The sequence below is a fragment of the Glandiceps talaboti genome, chromosome 1 (assembly GCF_964340395.1).
Source record: "Glandiceps talaboti chromosome 1, keGlaTala1.1, whole genome shotgun sequence".
In the NCBI taxonomy this organism is placed as follows: domain Eukaryota; kingdom Metazoa; phylum Hemichordata; class Enteropneusta; family Spengelidae; genus Glandiceps; species Glandiceps talaboti.
In genome coordinates, this window is record NC_135549.1 from 301,926 (window position 1) to 320,690 (window position 18,765).

The 18,765-nt window shown below is 34.7% G+C and overlaps 1 protein-coding gene across 1 annotated transcript in view; it reads right to left on the reverse strand.

Moving 5' to 3' along the window:
• Nucleotides 1-12,308: 12,308 nt before the first annotated feature.
• Nucleotides 12,309-18,765, reverse strand: part of LOC144442785 (proton myo-inositol cotransporter-like) — a 50,838-nt gene continuing 44,381 nt past the window's right edge. Inside the window, exons 9-11 of the mRNA XM_078132160.1 lie at nt 17,964-18,116; nt 17,105-17,311; nt 12,309-12,392 (exon numbers count right to left, since the gene is read on the reverse strand). Coding sequence (XP_077988286.1) covers nt 12,349-12,392; nt 17,105-17,311; nt 17,964-18,116 — 404 coding nt within the window. The 3' untranslated portion in view covers nt 12,309-12,348. The remainder of the gene's footprint in view (nt 12,393-17,104; nt 17,312-17,963; nt 18,117-18,765) is intronic.

Genomic DNA, 18,765 nt, shown 5'->3' on the forward strand with positions numbered 1-18,765 from the left:
TTTCGTACTCGCAAACTTACAGAGATCGGATGAGAAAGATAAGACAACACATTTAATGTAATAACGTGGGCAAGTCCACTGATAATGGATGGGCTATGACCAAGTCTCAGAAATGTCCGTTTTTATGTGTACATGTATGTACTCCAAAATCTATGGTTGTCTAAGTTGCTACATCTCTTTGATTTGCTTCTTTTAATGGCCATGTCAGTATCGAACGCTAGCTCCCGCTTTGATCTAGACATATCATGTGTCGTTGCAGTACAGTCTATGATTACTCACACTTATAGCGAAGTTGCTAGCTAGCCTCACAAATAGCAAAGTCGTCAGAAAATTTTGACTGTTGAAAACTATGTACTCACTTTTTTTTAATCATTTCATTTTCTAATGATTGGGTTCATTACCATCCACACAGTGACCCAAAGCAGTTTCGTCATCTTTCAAAAAACAACCCGTGCTTGCACATGTAGTGTGTCATGGTGCCGTATATTGTCTACAACTATTTTATCTTGTAAAATAAACTTTGAACATGCTGAAGAGAACCATGGCTAGGCATGTCTTACAGTGCAACTTTGTGTTTTATTTAATATTTATTTATTTAATTATTTATGTATTTATATATCTATTTTTTTTTTTTTGACGTGGGAGCGTGACGCATTCACTATACTGTACTGTGTCCATATGAACCTGTGTTTTTCCCACAATGCATGTAATTTTCCAAGTAGACACAACAATGGCAACACTAACATCATTGTTGCGTCTTTTTACATTGATTGCATCAGAGGTACATGTTATTGTATCAAAATAAAAGCAATCAACTCTCGGTAGTTTGCTTGAAAGCAAGACAAACAATCCGGACTACGCATGCATTAAAAATTATTTGCAATGCCCCTTGCTGTTTTTAAGTCATCGATGATTTTAGCAACTTCGTGTAAATTGTAATGATTCGTTGGACAAAGTCATGTAAATAATAGGCTAGTGAGTTGCTTGCTATCATTGTGTATCTCGCTTGTATATGATGTGTGTACCACACCGCTCCATACACACATGAATGCAGTGCATGTGATTTGTGTAAAAGCTATTGCTACATTGTATTACATTCTAGTGATGTCAGTTGCCTTGCGCGCGCACAGTATAACAGTTGCCGTCTTTATCACATGTACACTGGTCAGCAGCAAGCCTCACGACTGAGAAATTCTGGATATTAATGATATCGATATTCCTGTAACAATCATTATACCGTGACTGCCACATATTCCAAATATATTCCAACAAAAAGATGTAACATAAACCTAAATGTCGCCTTTCTTCTCAAAACAGAGAGAGAATTAATTGAATTGAAAACAAACATCCTAGATGCACTGGCAGAACTTGGAAGCCCTATCAGCCTCTGGAACACATTGTTGTGACAGACAATTATATTTTGCATACTACTTACATTGAAGTCACACCATAAATGGTTTTCGTAAATGTTATTACAAAAAGCTGTGAGGAGGCGCAGTTTCACTGATATAGTACATGCAGAAAACAATCTCAATAAAAAGTTGGCTATACCACAAAGTGCTCTACGCTGTTTCAAAATATCTTGATTGTCTTTCAAGTCATCAGTAAAAACATGTCCCAAGTAATTGAAACTTGATACTGAATTTGAGAAAATTCCCACAGAGGTTGATTGGAGAATGACAGTTTTGTGGATGCCTTAAAGTGTACACATTTAGATTTTCTAGCATTATAAATGATATCATTATCATTAGCATATAGCATATTGTTCACAGAGATGAATAAGTTCCCTGAGGCCTTTGATAGATGGAGAGATGAGACACATCGATTGATCATGATTACCACACATTCTTGTAGTGTTGTTGTTGTTGTTGTTGTTGTTGTTGTTTAGTGGTTTACAAGGAAATGAAGAGGACCACATTGGAAAATGTATAGTTGTATAAATATAAGACACTAATTCTTGGTTATATCCTGAAATTATTTTGTCATATACACAGAATAACCTAAAAGACTAATTTATAATAAATGAGAAGGAAAACTTCACTATAAATCCTGAAACAATGAGTTATGTTCTAGTTTCTGAGGTATGGTACTTGATTAAAAAGTTAACTAAAAATATATTGTATTGTTAGTAAAATACATATTGAATACATTGTATATTCATGCAGATACTTTATCAATGTTCAGCATCTGTTGATATTAGAATATCACGCATGAATGAATGATAATAGATAAAATAAAGGTTTGTATTTTTTCCCGCAGCTTTCCCCATATGTTCCATACTCACAACCAGCACCAAGGAGTTCTTTCAATGGTGCATTTCAGTGGACCAAACAAACTTTATCTGGTCAGTCCAGTCATAGTGACAATGACAGAGTATTTGCACCATGTCAGAAGAAACCATTGTTAGGAGATAGTCCAATTGGCCATGGTAAAAGTATTGCAAATTTCGGATCCAGGTAATATCCCAAAATGTTCAATTGCCATAGTAATGAAATTAATCAGAATTGTTCAAATTACTCACTATGTGATTCGATCAATATTGGCTTTTGTTGACTTTACATTGTTTAAACTGCATGAATCAGTCAGTGATTAAATTTGTAAAGCACCAGCATCATCAAAAACAGTTCTGTTTAATTCAGACTCATAATTTTAATACACACTGATCCTAAAATGTTCACAACTTGTAGAATGCCTATAATAAATGTAGTGAGGGCACTCCAATATTGAAAGATATGTATAAACATGGCATGGCAACCATAGTTACTATCTATTCATGTGTATTTTCTACTCATCTTTTAGATATAAACATACCAAATTTGTCAGCTGTGATAATAGTCCTTCAATGTCTGTCTCATCAAATTACTCTGACTCTGAAAGTGAACATGATTTTCAAACTACAGGCAACAGAACCCTGCACAGTGCAAAGGTGAGTCATGTTCTTTGTTTTTGTTACTTTGTGCTTATTCTGCAGTGACTTGCAACATACAAAGTCAAGAAAACATTTTCATATCATCAGTTGTTTTTGCTAAGGTGTGAACCGTGATAGTAAAGAGGGGAGGGGATGGACATCAATCAAGTAGATTACAATATCTTGTATTGTAACTTGATTGGGAACCCAGGGTACATTCAGCAATTATTCCATAAACATTTTTTTAAATGATACTCTGAATAAGCTCCGTGGTAAGAAAAACTATTTGTGGCACTTAACAAAAAAATGATAGCCCACACTATTTAACAGATTTATAATAATTCCTTTACTTTAGGACATCTCAGCAACTGCATTGCACATGATAGATAAAGTAGGCTCAGGCTTTGAAATTATGTATGAAATCAAGTGTATAAAGGAGAAACTGACACCACTTACTAATGAAGCAGTATGAATTTATTTATAGTGATGTAAGTATTCCTTCGTGTGTGTGTGTGTGTGTGTGTGTGTGTGTGTGTGTGTGTGTGTGTGTGTGTGTGTGTGTGTGAGAGAGAGAGAGAGACGAATAAATAAATAAATAAATAAGTAAATTCAAGAACTTGTATTCAACAGACTGATTCAGAACCATTAGATCTTCACTGTATGGAAACATTAAGTGATATATCAGTTGGTCACAGCAGAAATGAATTGTCCAATCAAGAACTCAACCACTCTTCTTTCCTTCATGATGTGAAAAAATCCTGGAGTCATGCAGAGGACATGGCACAAAATAAACAGTCCAACACAGGAAGTTTAATGGTTGCATGCCAGAGTCTGTGGCAGAATGGTATCCATATCAACAACAGACACACTGAAAATGAAATACCAATGACTGCTGATTCAACAAAGATGAGAGCATCACAGAAATACAGCAACTGGAAAGAATTTTTCAGACCTGATTCTCCTAAAGTAGAAGATGTATTGGAAAGAAATTACTGTCAAGATGTAAATGAAATTGTCCACAGCAATCAGCCAGCTAAGGAAAAAGGAGAAAGCACTGAAAATGCTTACACAGCAAAGCACACAGGTATCAAATCGTCATAATGCATTGTTGATTATTGATATAGCAGTCATGAAAATCTTATGTGAGAAATTATGATGATTGACTGACAAATTCTAATCACAATGTATTATATGAAGCAGAAGACCCTTCCAGAATATCATAGTCACAATTCAAATGCAACATGCTCATTGAGTATGTTGATAAATTCTTACAAAATTTATTCACTTAACAAAAATAACATGCATTATTTACGACCATAAATGCATTCACTCATGTAGAACCATTTCAGAGTAGATTATCTTAATTAACTCAGAAGAGAGCTTCTTTTTATATATAACTGATGATATCTTGAAAATGTGATCTTTTAAAGATTATCTTTTTCATTTTTGTACATTAAAGTAGTTTGTGAATCAAGCAGTTCCAAATATGAGAAGTTAGCAGGAGAAAATAAGTCAGAATCAATGGATGACCTACAGTGGGCAAGGTAAAACGGATAAGTTATTTCTGTATTATAGACTTGATGGATGATCTAAAGTGGGCAAGGTAGAATGGATGTCATTTCTTTATTATAGACTTGATGGATGATCTAAAGTGGGCAAGGTAGAATGGATGTCATTTCTTTATTATAGACTTGATGGATGATCTAAAGTGGGCAAGGTAGAATGGATGTCATTTCTTTATTATAGACTTGATAGATGATCTAAAGTGGGCAAGGTAGAATGGATGTCATTTCTTTATTATAGACTTGACGGATGATCTAAAGTGGGCAAGGTAGAATGGATGTCATTTCTTTATTATAGACTCAATGGATGATCTAAAGTGGGCAAGGTAGAATGGATGTCATTTCTTTATTATAGACTCAATGGATGACATACAGTGGGCAAGGTAAAACGGATAAGTTATTTCTGTATTATAGACTTGATGGATGATCTAAAGTGGGCAAGGTAGAATGGATGTCATTTCTTTATTATAGACTTGATGGATGATCTAAAGTGGGCAAGGTAGAATGGATGTCATTTCTTTATTATAGACTTGATGGATGACATACAGTGGGCAAGGTAGAACGGATAAGTTATTTCTGTATTATAGACTTGATGGATGATCTAAAGTGGGCAAGGTAGAATGGATGTCATTTCTTTATTATAGACTCAATGGATGACATAAAGTGGGCAAGGTAGAATGGATGTCATTTCTTTATTATAGACTCAATGGATGACATACAGTGGGCAAGGTAGAATGGATGTCATTTCTTTATTATAGACTTGATGGATGATCTAAAGTGGGCAAGGTAGAATGGATGTCATTTCTTTATTATAGACTCAATGGATGATCTAAAGTGGGCAAGGTAGAATGGATGTCATTTCTTTATTATAGACTCAATGGATGACATACAGTGGGCAAGGTAGAATGGATGTCATTTCTTTATTATAGACTTGATGGATGATCTAAAGTGGGCAAGGTAGAATGGATGTCATTTCTTTATTATAGACTCAATGGATGACATACAGTGGGCAAGGTAGAATGGATGTCATTTCTTTATTATAGACTCAATGGATGACATACAGTGGGCAAGGTAAAATGGATGTCATTTCTTTATTATAGACTTGATGGATGACATACAGTGGGCAAGGTAGAATGGATGTCATTTCTTTATTATAGACTTGATGGATGATCTAAAGTGGGCAAGGTAGAATGGATGTCATTTCTTTATTATAGACTCAATGGATGACATACAGTGGGCAAGGTAGAATGGATGTCATTTCTTTATTATAGACTTGATGGATGACATACAGTGGGCAAGGTAGAACGGATGTCATTTCTTTATTATAGACTTGATGGATGACATACAGTGGGCAAGGTAGAATGGATGTCATTTCTTTATTATAGACTCAATGGATGACATACAGTGGGCAAGGTAGAATGGATGTCATTTCTTTATTATAGACTCAATGGATGACATACAGTGGGCAAGGTAGAACGGATGTCATTTCTTTATTATAGACTTGATGGATGATCTAAAGTGGGCAAGGTAGAACGGATGTCATTTCTTTATTATAGACTCAATGGATGACATACAGTGGGCAAGGTAGAATGGATGTCATTTCTTTATTATAGACTTGATGGATGATCTAAAGTGGGCAAGGTAGAATGGATGTCATTTCTTTATTATAGACTCAATGGATGACATACAGTGGGCAAGGTAGAATGGATGTCATTTCTTTATTATAGACTCAATGGATGACATACAGTGGGCAAGGTAGAACGGATGTCATTTCTTTATTATAGACTCAATGGATGACATACAGTGGGCAAGGTAGAATGGATGTCATTTCTTTATTATAGACTTGATGGATGACATACAGTGGGCAAGGTAGAATGGATGTCATTTCTTTATTATAGACTTGATGGATGACATACAGTGGGCAAGGTAGAATGGATGTCATTTCTTTATTATAGACTCAATGGATGACATACAGTGGGCAAGGTAGAACGGATGTCATTTCTTTATTATTAGCTTTTATTCCATAGACGTAATAAAATAAAGCATGTAAAATTAAAATGTAACTGTTTTATTTGTGCTCTTTTCTTTTCTCGTAGACCACGAAATAGTGACATGAAGCTTGCTGAGGAAGCCATGAATGAGGTATGAAATGTATTAATTTAGTTTCTGACTTGTATGATTAAAAAACAAATAAGAATGCTCAAGCAGCAAATATCTGTAATTATAGTTCAATTATAATGGACATCACAAAAAGATATGTATAAATTACCTTAATTGTTAAATTATATTCCTTAGGTCATGACTTTGTATCAGGATGAAGACGACATCTATTCACAGCCATCAGATACTAACAGTGTACCAGGTAACATCTTTTGTCATTATGTAGCAATGTACATATAATACAACTCTAACAAACCATTGATTTACAGGAAATTTTTCTCCTTTATCTTCTTTCTGGCCAATTTAAGACAGTGTTCTGTTTTTTTCTGAAACATCACTTAAGGGCAACTATTTGAAAATTTGGAAACTTTGGGGGATGAAAGAGGAAACTAAAGAGAAACGTGGTTTTGTCATTTATCCAACTGATAAGATAATGATGCCAGAGTTTATGAATGTGAGATAATTGTGTGTTCATAGTGACCTTACAAATCCTCAGGTATTTCTTTTGGAAATGATATTTACAGTTTATTTTTAATTTAGATAAAACTGACATTATTTCTCTAAAAGAAGATCATCCCATGAATAATTTCCATGAAGAATCTACAAATCTAGTGGTCCCTAGTCCCAATGCACATGATAGTCAGGTAATTATATTTCTACATAGAAATTGTGAACAATGGGTATTAAGTATTTATCACCATTTGTAATTCTTTGAAACTCGTAATAATTCTGTACAATATTGTGTAATGTATATCAAAGTAGTACAAACACGCTTTTAAAGTATGAAGTCCTTGTTGAATGGCTTTCATTTGCTCACTGACCCATTCCAAAATGTGCTGAACTGGCTTTAAGAAATACTGGAATGACTTTTGTTATCATGATGATTGTTTATCAGTATATCATATAGTGTAATTTCCATAGAATATCATTTCAGACTACAGTCACTAGTTGAGAATATGCTGACTTGGCAAAATTGTAAATGTACAAAAGATGTTATATTATTAAGTTCAAAGCATACTGCAGAAGTTCAAAGTCAGTGTTATACAGTAATAACTGTTGTGCAACGTGTAAAATATACAAAGTAGGCAAATGAAAATATGAGTATCATTTTCTCAAACACAAAGGGTGGTGGCACTATCACTTTGAGATCTGAAACATGTGGTAACACCACTACAGAAGCAAGAATGCAACAAAGTCCAGATCTAGAAGATACCAGGTCAGGAAATGGCACACAACTCATTGAACTTGTGCCCTGCAACCCAAAAGTAGAGCTGCATAAGTCACCTGTTTGTGATGACCTAAATGATAGTAGCAAAAACTCAAATCACAGTGTACAAGAAACTTATGACAATGGTATACAAGCAAAAGATATTATGATTCATGGAAGCAATGCTTGTAGTACAAAATGTGCTGCTGTGCAATGTACCTTCAGTAACATGGTAGAGAAAACAGACAGAGGCACACTGTGTATGTTGATACATGAGGCAAACTGTACTCTAGAGATTCAAGTTACAACTGAAGACAAGTCAGTACAAACTGATACAATGCAAAGAGACATCACATTAGTTGACAGAAGCACTCAGGTTGAGTGTGAGGAAGAGAACACACTCTCAGGTTTCAAATATAATTTGAGAGCTAGAAAAATGTAAACTCTACAAATTAGCAATTTTTCCAGTAAATAATATGCTAACATGAAAGACACTACTGACCATCATCTCATTTGAAAAATACATTGTTCTTTAATATTTTTGATTCAAATTGAGTGATCAACATAGTGTTTAGAAATAGCCTTTGATCAGCTGGTGATCTCAATATACAGTTTGCATACTCTGTCATTTACCCAGGCTGTGGCTTACCATGCATCATTTTGTATCTATTAACTTGGAGACTGTATGATAGTACATCATGTACCTCTGCCCTCAATGGTCTTGAAAGGAGTTGGCTGATGGTTAGCGTGCCGGGCCAACATGTCACACCATACAGACTATCTTTTCATAGTTAGCATCACTTGAATGTTGCTTGATATTTAGAATTCAACAAATTTTACAAGTTTAGGGCTTGGAAGAAAAGTTTGCGGCCATTGCTTTTAACTATCTAAAATGGGAATAGACAGATTGAATTTAAAGGGTAACTCAAATTTTTCCAAGAGAACAAATTACTGTTTGTATATAACCTAAATTGCTTCCATTCCTAGTTGCATATATAAATATTTGATCTCTATATATTATCTTTCAAAAATTGAAAGGTTATCTATTCAGAGAAAATTCCCTTGCAAATCACATACCATATATTCTTCTCACGTACATTGTAGTCTCCAAATACAATCACAAAAATAGCACCAATGGCTGTTGTAACACAACTGTACTTGGCTGTTGCTATGGACATAGTTTTGTTGCTAAGCATCTTTACATACATTTTTTTATTCTTTAATCACTAACCTGTCCATGTTGATATCTTTGTAATATGCATAATCATTTCACTGTTGCTAAGGGCATGGCCATGGTTGCTAGGGCCAGTTGTGTCAAAATCTTTTGAAACTGCAGAATAGCATTTCCAGAAATATCCCAACCTAGCTTCAGCCCCATTCATATCATGTAGTTTTTGACCAAAATTGAGATTTTTAGACTTAATTTGAATATCACTGCTTGGTGGGATGATCATATTGTGTAACTACTCCTTCATCTACACATGTCCATAGGCATCCCCATTGAATTTCATCCCAATCTGCTCAGTAGTTTTGGAATTATAGATTTTTGACCAAAAAGACAAATTTTAGACCTAATTGCATATCATTGTTGGAATCATCATGTCATGAGTACTTCTTAATCTAAACACAACACCTCTAAGAACGCTCTCACCAAATTTTAGTCCAATCTGCTCAGTAGTTTTGAAATTATAGATTTTTCACCAAAAAGACACATTTTAACCCTAATTTGCATATCACTAATGGGCTCATCATATCAATAGTAATTCTTAATCTTAACACCCCTAAGAATGATCCCACCAAATCTCAGGCCCCCCCCCCCCCTCCCATCTGCTCATTATTATTTTAGAATTAAAGACTTTTGACCAAAAAGTCACATTTTTAGACATAATTTGCATATCACTCACAGCCCCAAGAGCCTTCCCACCAAATTTTAGGCCAATCTGCCAAGTACTTTTGGAGTTTAAGTTCTTTCTCCAAAAGTCACATTTTTTACCCAAAATGCAAATCTTTGATGCGATCATTTGCATTTGAACAAATTTCCATCTACACAAACTAGGTAATGTCCCTATCAAATACCAATGCAATCGATCTTGTGTTTTTTTACTTTAAGTTTTTTACACACGCATACACACACATAGACATTTCACCATGCCTCAGTAGCACACTGAACCTCAGTTCAGTTGTGCTAAAAATAGTTTGTGATCTTTAGTGAAATACATGTAGATACAGAATAATGCAAAATACAAAAATGCTGTATATCTCAAGGTCTCAAAGCACTATAGATATGATGCAATAGTGTCAGCACACGTCTTAGTGGACTGACAACTCACTGATATGTTTATAGATAAAAGGATCATATCTCATTTTGAGGCGTTACACTGATACTGTTAAAAGTATTTTTGACAAAACTTTTTCTGTTGCTTCTAGATAGTATTTGTGACAAGCTGTCAGTTTTTGTGGTGTTCATCGATTTTAATCTATAAGGACATTGTTTTATATTTTGTTTCTTATTAGATATTTCATATGTCATGAGAAATCATTTAACTTTTTGATTAGTTACATTTTTGTTTTAAGGACTTTTGTGTAGGAATGAATGCCAACCCAAGTGCTTTTAAAGATATTCCATTATTGGTAAGATGACATCTTTTCGACAATTTTGTTTTTTTCCATCAAGCAAATTTCTTTGAATCATTTTGATAATTTTGCCTATGTGTTTTGTTTAGTAGATTTCTTCCCTTGCAGTAAACAGTCATTTCTGAGATATGTTTTTCTCTGTTTTTTTTAAAACCATACTGAATGATTAATTTCAAGTTCACAGTTGTAGATACTGGTTTATAGTTTGTAGTGGACTTTTTGAGGATTGGTGGCTTATTGGTTTGTGAGCAAAAAATAAGTTACTTTGACTTATTTCCACTGGTTTTCGCGCATATGGCTGAATCAAATTGGGCACTGGCTTTGGCTGGTGTTCATCATTTCTTCCTGGTCTGTGGTTTGGTCAGCAGAGCTTTTGCAGAATCAATCACTACCTTCCATCTTGCAGTTTATTTTTTCTGCCTGATACTGATTTAATGTCTATTTCTCTATGTTGCATGCACTGTGGTACTTACTTGTCTGTGGTTAGATATACATACATGTATTTCAAGTAGATCAAGAAATTGTCTGTGTATGAAGTCTGTTGCAATAAATACCAGTTTCTTTCTCTGAAAGTGGGTGTAATTTTGTTTCAGGAGATGGACACTTCCTGTCTACATTACCTTGGATTATGTCTGATGATTTGTTGCCTAAATGTGTATGGACCTACCAATAAAGTTGTTAATTTGATGCGATGTTGTTTTTAACTTAAGGAAGAGTAGTACGTACCAGCCGAATTGTGTGTTTTAATTCACTCATTGATGCTGAGTACTCACTCTTTGTTTCAATATGTTAATTTTGATGATTAATTGGTACCAATGTTTCCATCTTTACAGCAATGCAACTGAAAGTTAATTGTTAAGCATGTGATTGATTCCTTGTTTGTGTTGTTGTGATTCATCTTCTATGTTAAGCAACGATATCTGATATGATTCATGATGTTTCTTCCTCGGAGGTAATGTGCAACTACTAAACAGTTTCATATTACAGTATGATGTCCCCATGAAACGCCTGCCCTCAGGTTTGACCTTAAGTTGACCTTATACATAAAATATCACATAACCAGTGTGAAGCCCTTCCCTCGAAACCATTAATGATAATTTCGGTGATTTGTTAATAAAAACTGAAAAACTAAGTTGACCTTGAATTTTTGAAAATGACCTTGATCTTGGATCAAAAATATTAAATGTTCAGTGAGTTGCCCATCTTCTGTCATATCCATAGAATTTGGGGACCATGAGATCTTCAGTATTGTCATAATTTGCATAATTGCGGATCTTGATATCAGTTGTTTTGGTAACAAGATTTTATAATAAAGCAACTCCAAATAGGCTTTTGCAGTATTTTTCATGAAAGACAATATAATTCACTATTTTCTGACTGATTTTCTGTCCGTAACAACTATGCTATGTCTGATATTAGTTTCTATAAAACTTTCCAAGTGTTTTAATTAAAATATGGAAAAAATAAGATGACCTTGAATTTTGACTATGGCTTTCACCTTTGATCGGAAAGATCATATGATCAATGAGTTGCCCCCATCTGCCCAAACATATGTACACAATACTTTCATTATGATTATAGAACTTCTGTCACTGTTACCAAGGAAACTGCCTCCTGTGAGTTTGCACAAGAGAATCCAGAGGGGCAACAGCAGTTTTCTGATTGCCCAGATATTACTCTAACCAAATATTGTACTTCAAACCATGTAAGGTAACTCTTTGGACCTTGGCATTCTGTGCTGACTACATTTGTATGTATGATTAGACATGCATCAATTGCTTCACTGAGCAATATTGTTATTCTGGCATCAACATAAATAAATGGCCTATGTGGACCACTGCAGGACTACGTGGAAAAGTCTTTCTCAAAACTATAATTTAACCATTGACAGAGCCACTGTCTTTATCATCAACTGCATCATCTGCAATAAAAATCAAAGCAACAGTAAAATTAATGAATAATTTTAAAAAGTAACCAAAATGTACATTCTCGCAAACCAGAGCTAATATGGACCTGCTCGTTAAGAATGGTACCGTAAAACGGTCGTGGTTTGTGACGATGAAAATGTAGAGAGAAATGAAGGCATCAAATAATAACCATTTGCATGTATAAACTTAGATAGAACTGATTTAAACAATCCAGAGAGCAAACATGAGATGGCTGGCAAGAATGTTATACACAGATAATACTTGTGCATTGCTTTTTTACATTATAGAGTTTCTAATAGTTTACCAGAAGATGAAAAGAACTGTTTATCATCAAGTTCCTAATTATTGACAGATCACCTAACCTGCAATGAGGTGTTAGCAATGAGAGACTCAGATGATCACCTGCCAAGCAATGAGGTGTTTGCAATGAGAGCTGGCATGATAGATTGTGATGAAAGAAGACACTACAGTCCAATTTATTATTAATAAGGCATAAAACAAGCACTTTTATTGCACATAAATTCACACCCATCAATGAAAAGTTGGAATGTGTAAAGCCACTAGATGTCTTCATTTAATACAAAGTTTGTACATCAAAGTTACTACCTACATACATGTACTTACACGATCAAACGTGATATTGTGTATGTGAATATAATGAAACAAAATAGATGATCTGAAGTTAGCGTCATTTGATTCTCTGGGAATACTGTGAACAGCTAGCTTAACTATATGTTGTTCATGACAAGGTGGTACTGGTCTATTAGACAAGCAATTGTGTAAATCAAATTTTTCAAAAGTATGAAAGTTTCATCCAGAAAGTTGTTCAGGATCAGTGTCTGTAAAACTGTGACCTCAAATTCATCACATCCATAAACAAGACCACAAATAAATTAACTTTTAGATGCAAAGTGCAGGACAATTTTCAATACAATTTACGAGAAGCTTTTTCCAGTGTTTCTGTAAGTGTAAACAAAGAATCTGTGACAGACAACAATGGATTTATATGAAATCCCATTTCAATACATATACAGCAATAGGTCATTCCGAGTTTATATCTGCACTGGATACACTATTCCTGTTATCTTTCTCATAGATGTAATGGACATCCTGAAAAAATGTCTTTACTATGCTTTCTGCTATAAAAGTTCAGAGGAGCATTGCTGAGCTGAATCACACAGGTATATACTCTTGGATTACTCACAGTCTCCTTAATTTAATCTGCCAAACTTGGTTTAAAAGTTGCAATGCTCCTGTCTTTTAATAATATATATCGGCCAAAAGAACACAAGTACTGTACATTATTACATAACTCCAGATTCACAGGAATATCTATATATGATACCTTTAGCTTTATATTTACATATTTTTTTATTTGTATCAATAATCATACAAATAGTATTTACTATACATCATTACAAGCTTGACACCCCATGATTTTGTTAAAAATGTGGATATCATCATCATCATCATCATCATTTTATACTGTTGACAAAGGTCAGCGACCTGTTCAAAATACCAATTGGTGAAATGCAAGTGTCAATTCAGTGCGAAGTTTCATAATCATACAAATAGTATTTACTATACATCAGATATAGCCATGTTTATGCCCCCTCCCTCCTCCCAACCAATCATGATACATTTCCACGTGGTTTTTGGCATGGAAAAGTAACAGAAAGCAATTTTTTCAACACAATTATATTTTCATTGTACATATTCTGGTATTTTGAATGAGTGAGGCATCATTGAGAATGAATGTTTCCTTTCATTATTAAAAGCTATATCATCAAGCTGATAGATGAGGGATACTACTATTTTGAAAGAAATATCAGAGATGATGGTACATACAGTCACAATGCTATGGGAGTATTACTCATTCTATTCATGAACCCAATACAATAACTTAGTCATAGCTGAAAAGTTGGTTTTAGGATTTTGGTAATATTGACAGAAATGGTTAAATGCAAGTTCAAAGTGAAAATTTAAGTAGTATTGTACTGTGTGGACGGAGTTGTCTCTTGGGTGGCATTAATGCAGTGTATGCAGAGAATTTCATAATTTTTGGGCATAGTTGGGAATATTAAGTTCAATGAGTAAAATAGAAATTATTTCGTGATATCTAGACCAATGATGATTAGTAATGGTCACCAGTGTGCCCTCTAAACCAATTTGATGCTCCACTGACGCACACAATTTCTAGTGACACACCAACATTTGGTGTTCCCCTATCTCTTACTATGTGGTGACTCACAAGAAATCCCAGTTTTTCTGATTCGTTAGAGGGCACACTGAAGGTTACATACCCTCAAAAAAAAAGTTTACAATTTTTTAGAAATTGATTGTATCGGACACAAGCAACTTTACCTAATTTCACAATTTGTGGTGCACATCATGTAGCTGTTTTTTGTTTTTTTTGCTAATATATTTGTATATGTGATTTACATCGTTTTGATGTAAATTGATGTAAACTACTGGTACATATGGATGAAAATAGAGGTGATTTTGTTTACAACATACACATTATGTTTACATGATGTAGTCTTATTGATACACTGCAAATGTCAACTTAATGTAATAATACTTCCAAACGTCATTGATCAACACGTGACAAAGTAAGACAGTCTTCAACTTTGGACATAACATATATTATATAAATCCAAAAAATGTGTGATATAACTTTTCAAATTCATGTTTGAACAGTCAATACCCATGCAATTATGGTAATAACTGCGTCTATGAATAAAACATAGTGTACTGGGTGACCTGATGATGTGCTGTGAACAAGAAAAAAGCTAGCCAGTGTTAGGATGCTTGCACAGTTGATTTTTGTGGAGATAATCCACATTTCTTTTCCTTCTTCTTCTTCTTCTTCGTCGTCGTCGTCGCCGCCGCCGCCGCCCTCCTCCTCCTCCTCCTCCTCCTCCTCCTCCTCCTCCTCCTCCTCCTCCTCCTCCTCCTCCTCCTCCTCCCCCCCCTCCTCCTCCTCCTCCTCCTCCTCCTCCTCCTCCCCCCTCCTCCTCCTCCTCCTCCTCCTCCTCCTCCTCCTCCTCCTCCTCCTCCTCTTCTTCTTCTTCTTCTTCTTCTTCTTCTTCTTCTTCTTCTTCTTCTTCTTCTTCTTCTTCTTCTTCTTCTTCTTCTTCTTCTTCTTCTTCTTCTTCTTCTTCTTCTTCTTCTTCTTCTTCTTTGTCTTCTTTGTCTTCTTCTTCTTCTTCTTCTTATTATTATTATTTTATCATTAATTAAGATAGTATTGTATCAGCTACAAATTTGGTGAAGGATGTCCAGGTAACACGAGCTTAGAACTTGCGGCAAAACCTATATGGTTCCCATCATTAAAAGTTACATAAAACCGATACAGCCAGTTAAATTATTTGTATGTGGTGAAGTTATTTACATTTTGAGTACAGGGTTGTTAGTGAATTATTTAGTGCTTTCAATCGAAGTTTGAACAATGAAGTACTGTAACATGGTGATACATTAATGGACCTGTCCTAATGCATTGATATAGATTTGGCCATAGCAGTCACAACATTGCCCTGGAAGCAACAAATTCAAGTAATGATTTGCTCAGACTATAATGCCTCTGAATGGGTGAGCACATTCAGTGTTGACAATTAAAACCAGTAGGCCAACAAGTAAATGGGACTGTCACCTAAATTTCTATTGCATATGAAGTCAACCTATAATTCATTTCAGTGGAGTTGAGTTAAAACCTAAGTAAATGGTCATGAGCAAATATTCATGACACTTGCTCAAAATACTTTTCACAAGTCACCAATAGAATAATGAATAGTGATGATGTGAGACTGTATGTAGACTGGTACAACAGCAACCAGTGCTAAATTTGAAATCTGTAGCAAAGTGAAATTATCATAACAATGTGCACAATTGCCAAACTTGTTTGATCTGAATGTACCTAAATTATACAGGACACAAAACTACTTTATTCATATATCAATATGTTGCAAAAGTTGATCATTCAAACTTTGATAAAAATTACTGTAAACATCATAATTCTTATTAATTTGGCAATACATTGAAATGAGAAAGCAAGACAAATAGCTTAATGATGAATTATTCCTTTGTTGTTCATGATAGCTAAGGTCAAAGAAAAAAATTGTGTGGTTCCGATAATGTAAAACATTGATGGGTAGGTTTTTTTTGTTTTTTTTGTTTTTTGTTGTTGTTGTTGGGGGGGGGGGGGGGGGGTTGTTGCTTTTTGTTTGCTTTTCTTTTTTTCTTTTTTTTTTCTTTTTTTTTTTTTTGGGGGGGGGGTTCTGGTTCGTGTTGTCACAATGTACCATATGATATGCAGGTGACATTGTGTGCTACACTGTATTCTGCCATGTTGTTTTGATTACAAGACAATAATATCATCACTATTTCTCACAGCAATGACATTTTTTTTTTTTGATTTTTTGAATATTTTTTTCCAAATTTCCTAAAAAAAAGTTTTGGGTCAGTAGTGAAAAACTAGTTTGGGTCCCCGGAACCAAACAATTACAATTAGAAAGAAGGGGGGGGGGGGGGGGGGGGGGGGGGGGCTAAACATGCAACTGAAGACATCCAGTTACTATTCAGAAAACAAAAGCATATCAGGTACAAACAATAGAGGGCGATCTAACAATAATAAGCATCTTCAGTCCATTACAGGCAAGCAAAGAAGACTGTCCCCATCACCAAATGAATCATACTTTTTATTCACCATCTGACACATCAGTATCGGCAGCATTGTGTCCTTTAATTTGTATATACTTGACTTCACGTTCCAGCTCTACAGGACTACAGGTACACCATGGTTTGGCAAAAAGCTGTGTAACTTCTTCTAGTTTCTTATCTTTTGTCTCAGGTAAAAAGAAAAATATAAACAACAACCCAAGCATGGCTATACCAGAGTATAGGAAAAAGGTACCTGCAAAAGAAAAGGAACATTCCCTTTACTATTATGACAATTCTTTGCTTTACATACATAGTATCAATAACAAGTTAGACCTAATTTTTATCATGTCATTAACAATATAAACACCCTGAACAACATGCACACCAAATTTCTACCAAATCTGCTCAATAGTTTTGGAATTATAGATTTTTCACCAAAAAGACGCATTATTAGACCTAATTTGCATATTACTGATGGGATCATCATGTCAGGAACAATTCTTAATCCAAACACCCCGGGCCTAGAAGGTTCCCGCTAAATTTCAGACTGATCCACCCAGTAGTCTTTGTGATTTTTTGACCAAAAATGACATTTTTTTACCCAAATCACACACCTGTCATGCAAACTTTGCTTTGAAAAATTTCCCTAAGAGACACTACGTCTTCACCAGATATCAAGGCAATCGGTCTGCCCAGCAGTTTTGGGGGTTAAGTCATGTACACACATACACATACACATACACATACACATACAGACAGAATGTGGTCCACCTATAGCACTACTGAACTTAAATTGATGAAGATCAGTGTAAGAGTTCCATTTTGAGTTCAAGATCTCACTTCAGTAATTGAGTGATATATGAAAAGAGGAAAGTGCACTATAAAACTGTCATCACAATACTTACCATATCTTGTCAATGAGTCTGTCAGTGTCAAGAATGTCATCGAGATGAATAAATTAAAAATCCAGTTAACAGAAGCAGAGCATGCATTGCCAGTACTTCTAGCCCATATAGGATAAATTTCAGAATTTATTGTCCATGGCATTGGTCCCATCCCTACAAAATAAGAATCATTTTAGATTACTTTATTTGGCAATGAAGTTGAATGGTTTTAAGGTAGTCATATTGAATAAGATCTACCCTCATTTTCTTATCTATACTTTCATTATAAGAAATTGAATATATGTTCTGAAGAAATATGCAATAAAAAATAGTGCCAATGGCGTTGTAACACAACTGTACACTTTTTAAAAATGTTTACCCACATGCTGATCCATACTAGGTATAGGTGTTCATTTGCTGAATGACTATCGAGTTGCCTATCCAACCCTATTGTTATCTTTGCTATATATGCAATCATTTGGCTGTTGCTATGGGCGGGGTCATGTTCCTAAACAAATCTGCATACATTTTTTGAAGGTCCGTTCACTTGTCTATGAATCCCTGATAATTATCTCTGCAATACACATGATCATTTGGCTGTTGCTATGGGTGTGGTCTTGTTGCTAGGTATATTAGCATACATTTTTGAATGTTTATTCATTTGTCTATTAATCCCTGTTATCTTTGCAATATATGTCATCATTTGGCTGTTGCTATGGGTGTGGTCTTGTTGCTAGGTACATTTACATAATTTTTTGAATGTTTATTCATTTGTCTATTAATCCCTGTTGTTATCTTTGCAATATATGTGATCATTTGGCTG